This window comes from Astatotilapia calliptera, chromosome 11 (genome assembly GCF_900246225.1).
Source record: "Astatotilapia calliptera chromosome 11, fAstCal1.2, whole genome shotgun sequence".
NCBI lineage: Eukaryota > Metazoa > Chordata > Actinopteri > Cichliformes > Cichlidae > Astatotilapia > Astatotilapia calliptera.
In genome coordinates this window covers 34,510,509-34,523,235 of record NC_039312.1, presented here as the reverse complement: position 1 = coordinate 34,523,235, position 12,727 = coordinate 34,510,509, and the positions used below count along the sequence as shown (strand labels likewise).

Genomic DNA, 12,727 nt, shown 5'->3' with positions numbered 1-12,727 from the left:
TACACTTTGTTACGGATACCCCGACTTCTGGACATCTACAGAAACCAAGGACCACAATCCACAGTGATGAGCCTTTATTAAAGTTTGAAACCACAAGTTTCCCTACATCACCTTACATACCACCTATCTTTTAGCTATTAGCTATACCAGGTGTCCACCACCTTTGGACTGGAAGATGCTTTCACCTCCTTACCATGAGGAGGGAAAAGCATCAAGTCGAGAACGGACCGTTTAATCTTTTTGTTACTGAGCTGGAGGAAGCTGGGCACTTGACTCATTCACTGCAACTGACGGCTATAGACGTCAATTGCAGTGAATGAGTCAATGGGTTTAACTCATTCACTGCCAATGGCTGGCAGTGAATGAGTTAAAGTACTCATGGTGAACTTTTTAATTCAGAAACAGTTTAAAATCCTTCAAACCAAAGTATCTGATTGGTCAGTGAATGAGGGTTTTTATGTTCTGTTTTTCCCAGTATAACCAGTATAACCACGACCTGATGTGACGTTCTACCTGAAGATGCTTTGTACTTCAGGCCTCTGAACAGAAATCTATGGGAAACCATCCAACAGCAAAGCTGATGTTAGAAACATAACTTCCAGGGAAAATTAAAGATTTTAAATGCTTTTTTGGGGCAGAGTCAGCTGATTTGACACATGCAGTGTTTATGTCCTGGTGACCACTGAAATTACTGTAAGAATTGAATAACTCAGATGTAGCTTCAGTGCCTTCGGGCAGACCTTTGGTGCTGGTTAAATTAAAAAACATAATTGTTGTTGTTTTTTTATCGGAGCAAATTCTGCATCCACGACACGAGTCCGTGTTTTCTGTTCTTCGTCATCGCTGCGGCGTTGGCTCGTTTCTTCTCCTCCTTCCTCCTCTCGCGCTCCCTCTCTCTCTCCGTTTGCTGCTGCAGTCGGCGTTGGCGAGCTCCTTTCACGGCACACTCGATCTCTCGGGACAAACTGAAGTGAACCATCTGCATGCTGAGCATCGGCACGATCAGGTTATAATTGTCTACCAGCTTGTTCAGTTTGACTAGCTCCTCCTCCACTGACGCACACAGCTCCTCCCACTCCCGGCTTTCTCTGGGAGTCACGGGGTCACTGAGCCGGGCCTGCCCGTCCAGCAGCCTGTTTCGGATCTGAGCGGTGGCCTCTCTGATGTCGCGCTGCGTGACAACCCAAGGGGGCTGGTAACCGTTGTCTACGAGGATGCGGTTCAGGTTGTGGGTCATCGGGTCGGCGTGGGGATTGTGCTCAAACTTGTTGAGGGGTTTTCCGGCGCCGCTCAGGTTCCTGAAGTCTCCGCGGGCCATCGACTCCTGAATCAGATCCTCCACGAGCCGCTCCACTGCCTGGGTGATCTTGATTTTGCGGCTACGCTGGCGCATGTCTCGTTCCACCAGCGCCCCCTCGCCCGCCGCCGCCCTCTCGTGCTCCTGCTGTCGGTAGTTTAAAACCTGCTCGGATGCCCGGTCGACACGAATCTGACGGTACTGACGCTCACGCTGGCTGGGCGTGCCTGTGCCCACGCCCTCGTAGCTGAGGTAGTGTCTGTGCTGGAGTGCTGCACCTCTGGACTTATCCTCATCTTCAGCTTCAGCTTCCTTCTCTCCGCTCAGCTGCTTGACTTTGCTCTGATGCGCCAGCACGGCACGGTACGCCTCCTCGACCCGAGCAAACAGCACCGCGTCTGCAGTTGGCACCCCTGAGTCAGGGTGGTAGAGCTTGGCGAGACGCAGGTAGGCCTCTTTCACCTGCACAGGGCTGCTGCTGCCCTCGTCAGGCAGCTGCAGAAGCCGGTAGCTCTCCCGCAGGCTGCGGCTGATTCGAGGACCAGAGCTCAGCGATCGGACCGACTGAGACCAGATGAGCAGAAGGCGTCCATGATAGCAGTCGCCGCAGGAAACCAGGAGGCGGAGAGTGAAACTCATCTCCAGCACACTCCTGCTGACACAGAAGGTTCAGTTACACGTTGAGCATGTTGTGGCTGTGTACTGTCACCAGGGTTCAGAGTGAAGAATAATGAGGGCTACTGCTGTTAAGAATAATAAGTCATAATAATTTAGATTTGTAAAGCACCTTTCAAGAAACTCAGAGACACTTTACAAAAGAACTCTAGAAGCTGAAAGTGTTGTTGAAAAAGTGAGTTTTAAATAATTACCTAAAAATGCCAATCGATTCAAATCAGTAAGAACTATTTAATTAATAATGATATAATTCAATTAGTTCAATTCAATTAAAAAACTCATTTATTTCTGCATATATTTGGATTTGGGTTACATGGCTGACGCTATGTTTCAGTGATTTGGTGCTTGTTCACCTGGATCACCTCCTTGTCTGGAGCAGATCTACAGGTTATGGTGATGCACATGAGAAACAAATGAACCACCTTTGTAACGCTGACGTTACCTGGATGAGCCACAATCCTGCTTCATATTTCAGACTTCTGGTGAGGCAATGAGTTACTCAGTTATAGATGCGTTTTTACCCAAACACAAGCCTGCCACAAACGTCGAGAGTCTACATGGAGTTTGTTTCAAAGCCGCACTTCACTAATGTTTGTGAACAAGATCTTTACTGTGTCTGAAAACAGCTGTAACAGGAAATAACATCACAGCTTCACCTGAAAGAAGGGCTCGATGTTGCGTTTATTGCATTGGTTGTATGAGTTTATTTTATTAAGATTGTCTATTTAAATCTGGCAGAGAAATAATATAAAGGCCACATATGCAGAAATGATACAGTGAAACTGACGGATGTTGGATGATACCACCCTAAACGAGGCCATTCATATAACTCTAACATACTTTATACAATATACATGCATAAATACAAAGAGTGCTGTAAAACTTCCTAACTCTGCATATATTCATAATTAAACAAAGACAGCATGCACTGGTCTTAGCACTTCCACTGCAGCCTCTGAATCCTTATAACAGTGTTGGAGGTGTTAACCAGAACGGGAGGTCCTCACAAGTGAGCACAAAATGCAAATTAGCCGTTATTTAATAGTTTAGAGCAGCTCGAAGTCTTCTGTCAGCCAACAGCTGAGATCAGTGTGCGGAGGAGGAGAGGCTACCAGCCAGAATGACTGCTAGCTGCTGTTTTACAACTAACATCGAGTTAATGGAGACTGATTTAAAACATTTAGACCCCAAAACTGAACGTAAAACCAGACCTGTTTATTCACCAGAACACGTTATAACACTGCATGACCCACGGCCTCGCACAGAGAGAAGACAGGTCACCTGTTTGTTGTTAGCAGTGGATCTTCTTCTTCTTCTGCTTCCTCAAAGGTTGCGATATCTCTGGATTCACCTGCGATAGCGCCCTCTGTCGACCCAGAGACGACCAGCAGCGCCTTCGTGTTATTGTACAGTAAGTGGCTGCAGTTCAGCCAGCGGCCAGCAGGGGGACACTTCTCTATGAAAGGCTGTAGAACTAAACGACCTGCTCTGCTTTAAGAAAAAAAAAAAAACACTTACACACTATAATGTGTCAGAATTAAAATGCATTTATTTTTAATTACAGTGAAGCATTCTATCAAAAACATGATGAAATTTATCAAACGAATAAAGTTAACCCAATAAACTGAGTTCAAATTCAAGTTCAAATTTTATTTGTCACATACACAGTCATACACGATATGCACAATATGCAGTGAAATGCTTACACAACTGCTCGTGACCTAAAGAAAAAAGAAAAGGCTATGAATAAGATAGGAAATAAATATGAAAATTAAAAAGGGTAAATTTAACTAGGAAGGAATAAAATTGGGTTTGGATGGTCCCCTTATGTTTCCTGTTCTTAGTTATTAAACATTATGTGCTACATTTCTGCTTCTCGTTGCTGCTCCAGCAAACCACAGGTCTTCCTGTCCAATGACAAACAATTAGTAAATAAAGACACACACTGCATATGATTTACAATATCTTTAATGAGTTACAACCAGAAAGAAGAAATATACATCTGGTTAGTTTGTGAATGCATATCTGAGAATGTGATGTGGAGCTTTTTACTGAAAGTTAATGAAAAAGCCTATTATTTAAATTCTGTTTCTGCAGCTGCTGCTTTGGGGAGTGAAAATGTTGATTAAAAGGAGACATCAGATTTGAGGATCAGCCCCAAATAACAGTGCCAAAAGAGGCCAAGGGGCACCGCTATAGGCACTTTTTTTTTTTTACAAACCTTAAAATAAACCCCAGAAAGATCAGAGAGAGCGAGAGAGAGAGCTAGATGGAACTAGTTTCTCACACTGAGAAAAAATACGTTGCATTAAACCACAGACAAGCTCCTGCTCACGCAGCAAGAATGATTTACCAGGTGGACAAATTTGAGATGAGTCCTCAAAGGTAAGCAAGGATTAAGTCACTTTTTAACTAATGGAATTGAGAATAGTTTATAATTATAAGTTATATAAAGAGCTGCTGGTTTTTAGGTTCATGTTAAGTCAGAGCATGAGTGTTCTTGTGTTCTTGCATTGCTGATGTTATTGGGATATAATTATAAATGAAAGATCGACCGATGAGGCTTTTTTATCCACTGTAACTTTGTGTAGTTTCACTCACTCCTCACCTTCTCTGTTGTTGTTTTTCATGTGGAGAGCATGTTTTAATTAATAATTAGAGCAGAGTACATTACAAATACAAATATTTTTGGTTTCTTGCTGCTTGGTTACCACACGGTCAGAGGTCAGGTTGTTTTAGTGACAGTCCATTTGAGAGGAAGCAGCCCTCATCTTTCATTTAGTTGAAGCTTTGTGCCGATGAACAGAAGCAGACTTTCTGGGGCCTGCTTTTCAGACTAGGATACAAAATGTGATGGAAGAAAACTATATTAAGGTCAGACGTGCTTATGCCATGGCTAATGCATGCATTCTAGACTGAGAAAAAGTTTTCACAAATATTTTACATAAATTATGGGGAGCATATGAATTCTGATAGATTTCAGCAGGTACTGTGACACTGATGCTCTGGTTTGTCATTAAGGACGTTATAAGAAGGATGAGACTTGATCTCAAGTTCATCAGAATCAGAATCAGAAGACTTTATTTATCCCCAAGGGGCAATTAACAAACAACTGCGCAGCATACGTTGAAGATAAGGACATAGGAGTGAAATAATAAATACACAGAATATACAGTTTTAAAATGAAAGTGACTAAAGGTGAATAAATAATTGTAAGTGACTAAAAATGAATAAAGTGTCAGTAGAATAAGAAGACTGTAGTTTATGTTTCTGTTGTGGGAAATGTTCTTATCGGCTGGAGTTAAAAAGCAGAGTGGCTTTGGGGACAAAGGTGGCGCTCCTCCTCCTCTCAGTCCTGCAGGAAATGCAGCAGAGGCGTCGCCCAGAGGGGAGCCATTGAAATGCAGGGTGAAGAATGTGAGAGGGGTCGTTGAGGATTTTGGCTGCCTGTCTTTGGGCCTGTTGGCTGAAAACCTGCCAGAGTTCTGACAGGCAGGCCGATGAGATGAGCCGCGTGGAAGTAATAAAGGAGGATCCAAACGCAGGCACTTGTAAAGGTGTGAGGGTGGTTTATTAAACACAAAATAAAAATGGACAAGTGGCAAACGGAGGAAGGACTAAACTATACTGGGAACAAACTGACTACTGAACACGAACCTGAACGAGAGCGAGCAGAGGCAGACGACGGTTGACAGCATGGAAAAAACCACATGCGTAAGACATGATGGATACACAGACAGACCAGCAACCACAATGACAGAAGATGCGACTTAAATACACACAGAGAAACAAAGGGAGATTACACACAGGTGGGAGTAATTAACGAGACGAGACATGGGAGGTAAAACTGAACACACATGAGACGCAGACCTTCACAATAAAACAGGAAACAAGAAAACACTACACAAAGACGCAGACTCGACACTGAGAGACAGACAGAATATAACACATGGAACCTGAACTAAACTAAACGTGAGACACAACCGAAGAACAAATCCTTTAACATGAATAAACAGAAACATAGAATTCAAATAATTAACCAACAATTCACAAAGGTAACAAAACAATCATTCAAGAATAAACCAAAACATAATGAACTCAAAATGCTGGGTCGAACCGACCCAGAACCGTGACAGATGATTTTAGAGCACAGTGATGCCGTGTGCTGCAGTCTGTTCCTGTACAGCAGGTGATGGAGAAGGTCATGATGCTTTCCAGGAAGGCATAGTAGAAAGTCATCATGATGGCTGTGCTGACTCCAAAGGAGTTTAGTTTCCTAAGGAGGTGTAGCCGTTGGTGGCACCTCCTGAGAATCTCCTCTGTGTTGGCAGAGAATTTCAGACTTCTCTATTCCAGATACATACTCATCCAGTTTCTGTTTCACAAGTGTCCAGTCAGATACTAATGACTGCTGAAAAGGCAATTTATTCTTTCTCCAGGCAGCAGTACCAAACCTGTGCTCCATGTACCATAGCTACAGCAGCCATGCAGGTAAATAGAAACATTTCATTCATTATGGGCAAGAGTGTGTTTTCAGTCAGTGTGAGGGACCACGCAGCCAAGGCATAGAGGACACAGGAAAAAAATGTCTTCAAAAAGGGTTTTCTTTATTTTACCCTCAAAAAGGTTCAAAAGACAAAATTCAAAAAACATAATTAGCAGGCCCAGAAAAGAGGTCAACTAAATATAACTCTACAAAAAGTCATTTCCAGAAACGTAGACAAACAAAGTGGAAACAACTTAACCCACAAACTGGCCTAATTACAAATATATAAGAGGGTAGCTTTTATAGTGGTTTGGCCAACCCATTTACCCACAATAGGGGGAAAACAAAAACACACTAATATTAACTAAGCACAGAATAACATAAGTAAACCTAAAACACCCCTGTTCCTGATAAGCACATGGTTGTTCCTGCTAAGCAGGCATTTTGTTCTCACAGGCTGTGTCCCAATTCAGGGTCTTGAAGTACGCATTTCAAGTGCGATTACGTCACCGCCACGCGACGACGGCTGTCCCAATTCGAAGTGTGCTTCAAATGCATACTCCAAATGCGCCGTCGATTTCCCCAAATATCAAGCGTGGTCCGGTGCACGCTTCGTGGTCCCATATATCCCACAATTCATAGCGCGGCAGTGGGTGTGGATAATTTTGCTGCAAAATACGGCAGAAGGGAGCGGCCGAAGAGTGAACTGTCAAAAGTACTGAACATCATGTCACTTATTTATGTGCGAATGTTTAATAACGAAGAACATTAAAACATTACTGTTCCCACATGTCGGCAAAGTTGTGTGACATCACTAATGTCACATTAGTGATGTTTGTACTTTCAGCGTTAACATGGTTTTAAAGCCTCTACTTCTAAATATATATATAGTCGACCTTAATCTTACAGAGAATGTGATGATTTTGTGGATAATTAAAGTCAGTCATATATCCACAAACACAACAAGCTGAAAGTCAGTGATGCTGCTCGGTTTGCAGTCCTGAATATCACGGCACAAGCAGGATTCACTGCACTGTTAATGTTAGCTGTGTTATATTGCTGCCTCTGTTCGGTGGTGTCGAGCCAAACGCACTTTAACGTGTGTTTGAACGAGCTGACGGTTCACTCGTTAAGCTGAAAGAAAGATGCTTTAATCACAGCAGTCACACATGTGTCCACTGTACCATCTGGAACTCTTCTTGTTTACACTCGTAATAACACAAACACTAAATCCTGCTTCTCTGGTGCTGTTGTGTAGCAGTGTGTACACCTGAGACTGTCACCTGTCTGTCTGTCCTGCACTCTCTCTGTTTCTTTCTCTCTGATTGTGGAATAAAAATATGAACATGTGTTTATAAGTTACACTTGTGTTTGAATCCTGCAGCTTATCACACATTTGATTTCCATGTGTGACGACTGCAAGTGTCCAGAGTGAGGACAGACTGAGGGACCCACTGCTGCACATCATCTGTGAGGCTTTGCAGCCCTGATGATCCACCAGGACAAACTCAGCAGTGTGTGAGGAAGAGGAGGAGGAAGAGCCAGCAGCAGCTGACAGATGGAGAGAATAGACAGACTGTTCCCTGTTTGTGAAGGACTGCTAGGAAAGTTTAACATAACTGTCTGTGCTGAATCAGTCTTATTAAGTAATGTTCACATAATGTGATCATCCCAGTGTTTTCAGTGTGGGAGAAAGTACTCAGAGTACTCAGGGCCTTCAAGTTACACACTATGAAAGGTGGTACATACCGTGCAGGGGCACACTGAACAAGTTTAATGTTCAGACACCTAAAGTCTGTATCAGCAGCAGAATGGAGCTAAAATAAATGTTGGTTCCAGTTCTATGAAGCTTTGAGTATTTTGGATCAGCAGCTGCTGTGTTTGTTGCATCATATTGCTGTAATTGTTTATATGCTTTATATATTCTGAGCTAAGTTGATCTATAGTGTTACATCATATTCTATAAGGATGTTATGTGTTTGTAGACTTTCTGCCCAGTTTGACCCATTTAGCAGAAGTCAGCTTGTTTAAGGCTCTGATATCTATTCTGTATGACTTAAAGCAGTTATGACATGGTCTGATTTTCTCACCCAATAAAGGAATATTTCATATATCAGTCTACTCTTCATTCTATCAGATACACTTATCACAGCTCCTACATTTTCCTTTTTACACATATATGTAAGCATTGAGCCAAATGTAGTAATGCCAACAAATTAAAAGAACAAGATTTGTCTCTTATGCATAATACATCTATATATACACTGTCAAAGATACTTGTCTTTGAGTGAAGATTTAAGGTGATAGGAAATATAAGTAACTGCAACTTGAATCTTTGAGCCAGAGTTCAAGCTCACTGCTGTAATATAATAAAAAAAAAAAAAAAACACCCAGCACGCCGCTGCGGGCGGTTTATCCTTCAAGCTCGGGTCCTCTACCAGAGGCCTGGGAGCTTGAGGGTCCTGCGCAGTATCTTAGCTGTTCCCAGGACTGCGCTCTTCTGGATAGAGATCTCCGATGTTGTTCCCGGGATCTGCTGGAGCCACTCGCCTAGCTTAGGAGTCACCGCACCTAGTGCTCCGATTACCACGGGGACCACCATTACCTTCACCCTCCACATCCTCTCGAGCTCTTCTCTGAGCCCTTGGTATTTCTCCAGCTTCTCGTGTTCCTTCTTCCTGATATTGCTGTCATTCGGAACCGCTACATCGATCACTACGGCCGTCTTCTTCTGTTTGTCTACCACCACTATGTCCGGTTGGTTAGCCACCACCATTTTGTCCGTCTGTATCTGGAAGTCCCACAGGATCTTAGCTCGGTCATTCTCCACCACCCTTGGGGGCATCTCCCATTTTGACCTCGGGACTTCCAGGTTATACTCGGCACAGATGTTCCTGTACACTATGCCGGCCACTTGGTTATGGCGTTCCATGTATGCCTTGCCTGCTAACATCTTGCACCCTGCTGTTATGTGCTGGATTGTCTCTGGGGCATCTTTACACAGCCTGCACCTGGGGTCTTGCCTGGTGTGATAGACCCCAGCCTCTATGGATCTTGTACTCAGAGCTTGTTCTTGTGCTGCCATGATTAGTGCCTCTGTGCTGTCTTTCAGTCCAGCTTTGTCCAGCCACTGGTAGGATTTCTGGATATCAGCCACCTCCTCTATCTGCCGGTGGTACATACCGTGCAGGGCCCTGTCCTTCCATGATGGTTCCTCGTCTCCCTCCTCTTTCTTGGGTTTCTGCTGCCTGAGGTATTCACTGAGCACTCGGTCAGTTGGGGCCATCTTCCCAATGTATTCTTGGATGTTCCTTGTCTCATCCTGGACTGTGGTGCTTACACTCACCAGTCCCCGGCCCCCTTCCTTCCGCTTAGCGTACAGCCTCAGGGTGCTGGACTTGGGGTGAAACCCTCCATGCATGGTAAGGAGCTTTCTTGTCTTTATGTCAGTGGCTTCTATCTCCTCCTTTGGCCAGCCTATTACCCCAGCAGGGTACCTGATCACGGGCAGGGCGTACGTGTTGATGGCCCGGATCTTGTTCTTACCATTCAGCTGACTCCTCAGGACTTGCCTGACCCTCTGCAGGTACTTGGTGGTTGCAGCTTTTCTAGCGGCCTCTTCATGGTTCCCATTCGCCTGCGGGATCCCCAGGTACTTGTAACTGTCCTCTATGTCTGCAATGTTGCCTTCTGGTAGTTCAATCCCCTCAGTTCTGACTACCTTCCCTCTCTTTGATACCATCCGACTACACTTCTCCAGTCCGAACGACATCCAATGTCATTGCTGTATAGCCTGGTGGTGTGGATCAGTGAATCGATGTCTCGTTCACTCTTGGCATACAGCTTGATGTCATCCATGTACAGGAGGTGGCTGACAACTGCTCCGTTCCGTAGTCGGTATCCGTAGCCAGTCTTGTTAATGATCTCACTGAGGGGGTTCAGGCCTATGCAGAACAGCAGTGGGGACAGAGCATCTCCTTGGTAGATCCCGCACTTGATGGTGACTTGTGCTATGGGCTTGGAGTTGGCCTCTAGTGTTGTACGCCACATCCCCATTGAGTTCCTGATGAAGGCTCTTAGGGTCCCATTGATCTTGTACAATTCTAAGCATTCCAGTATCCAGCTGTGGGGCATTGAGTCATAGGCCTTCTTGTAATCAATCCAGGCAGTGCACAGGTTGGTCAGTCTGGTCTTGCAGTCTCGGCTGACTGTTCTGTCTACCAGTAGCTGGTGTTTTGCGCCTCTGGTATTCTTGCCAATTCCTTTCTGTGTCCCGCTCATGTATTGACCCATGTGCCTGTTAGCCGATATGATGCCTGACAGGAGCTTCCATGTAGTACTGAGGCAGGTTATTGGTCGGTAGTTTGAGGGGACCGGTCCCTTCTTGGGGTCCTTGGGGATCAGGACCGTCCGGCCTTCAGTTAGCCATTCCGGGTGTCTCTCTTTAACTAGCAGCTGGTTCATTTGTGCTGCCAGACGCTCGTGGAGTGCAGTCAGCTTCTTCAGCCAGTAGGCGTGAACCATGTCGGGCCCTGGTGCTGTCCAACTCTTCATACTGGAGACCCTTTTCTCTCTCTCTCTCTTATTGTTCCCTTGCCACTGAGAGTACACCTTTGCTGGTTCTGTGGAGAACAGCTGGTTTATTCTCCTGCCTTCTATCTCTCTGGTGTACCTCCTCAAGCGGCTGGCCAAGGCTGTGAGTCTTTGCTTGGCAGTTTCCAAGGCCTCAGGTATGGACAGCTGTGTATATGTCCACAGCTGCTATACATATGTATATGTATATATACATATATATATATGTATATATACATACATATATATATATATATATATATATATATACACATCTGACAATACTATAATATTGTCCATATTATATTTACATTACACAGTGAGATGATTTTAGTCTCATGAACAGCATTAACTAATTGTTATTTACTAACTAATCTTAAATGACTGTTCAGCACAGAAATGAAGCCCAACAACCATGCTTTACAGTCCTGTGGTTTCAGCCTCAGATACTCAACTAATCAAAGTGATGTCATGACCAACAAAACATTTTTCTCCTTCATTTCTGTCAAACAATGCTGTATGTAACGTGTCTTGCAGTTAGTATCATGGTTGCTAGGCAACCTGAACAGCGCAACGAAGGCTAGACCGTCCCATTTCACAAGCCTCTCACTTCAGCACTTCTCGTACTTATAGTACGCACCGTACGTAGTGCGCGTACTTCAAGCGTGCAGACCCTGAATTGGGACACAGCCACAGTCCTCACTTGCACCTTTTGCCCAGACAGGAAACAGCCACCGCCCAAAACAGGAAACTCAAAGAAAGAGAAACATAATTAATATAACAGAAAACATTTTTAGAAAAACCACACAATGCTATTATGCGCATCATAATATCAGTGTTAGGTTTAAATAAAATGATTATTGAATTATATTACTGAAGAAAACTGCAAACCAAACTAATAAAGTGAACAAATGGACTGATTTGTATATTTGTACATTTTATATATTTTTGTCTGTTAATACTGTTCATATGTATATACTGCTGCAGAACTGTGACCTCGGGACTTCCAGGTCATACTCAGCGCAGATGTTTCTGTACACTATGCCGGCCACTTGGTTATGGCGTTCCATGTATGCCCTGCCTGCTAGCATCTTGCACCCTGCTGTTATGTCCTGGATTGTCTCTGGGGCATCTTCACACAGCTGGTCTTGTCTGCTGTGATAGACCCCAGCCTCTGTGGACTTTCTGCTGAGGACTTGCTCCTGTGCTGTGATGATTGGTGCCTCTGTGCTGTCCTTCAGTCAAGCTTTGTCTGCCATTGAAAGGATTTTTTGATATTAGCCACTTTTTCTGTCCTTCCTTCACTCTCGTTACCATCCGACTACACTTCTCCAGTAAGAATGACATCATGATCTTGTCGCTATAGATCCTAAAGGTGTGGATAGTGAGTCTTAATGATCTCACTGACGGGGTTCAGGTTTATGCAGAACAGCAGTGGGGATAGAGCTCCTTTGTAAATCCTGCACTTGATGCTGACTTGTGTAATTATCTTGAAGTCGGCCTCTAGTGTTGTTCGTCACATACCCACTGAATCCTCGATGAGGGCTCTTAGTGTGTGTGATCTTGTATAGTTCCAGATATTCTAGGATCCATGTGTGGGCATTGACTCTTAAGGTGTTTGTTTAGTCAATCCAGGCAGTCCACAGGTTGGTCAGTCTGGTCTTGCAGTCTCGAGCGACTGTTGCATCTACCAGATC

At 44.2% G+C, this 12,727-nt stretch overlaps 1 protein-coding gene across 1 annotated transcript; it reads right to left on the bottom strand.

The window, feature by feature from the left end:
• Window positions 1-322: 322 nt before the first annotated feature.
• dnajc28 (DnaJ (Hsp40) homolog, subfamily C, member 28) lies at window positions 323-3,336 on the bottom strand. The gene is made up of 2 exons (XM_026185733.1): window positions 3,184-3,336; window positions 323-1,949 (listed from the first exon to the last, which is right to left on the bottom strand). The coding sequence occupies exon 2, from the start codon at window positions 1,934-1,936 to the stop codon at window positions 785-787; it is 1,152 nt and encodes a 383-aa protein (XP_026041518.1). The 5' UTR covers window positions 1,937-1,949; window positions 3,184-3,336; the 3' UTR covers window positions 323-784.
• Between the last annotated feature and the right edge of the window lie 9,391 nt (window positions 3,337-12,727).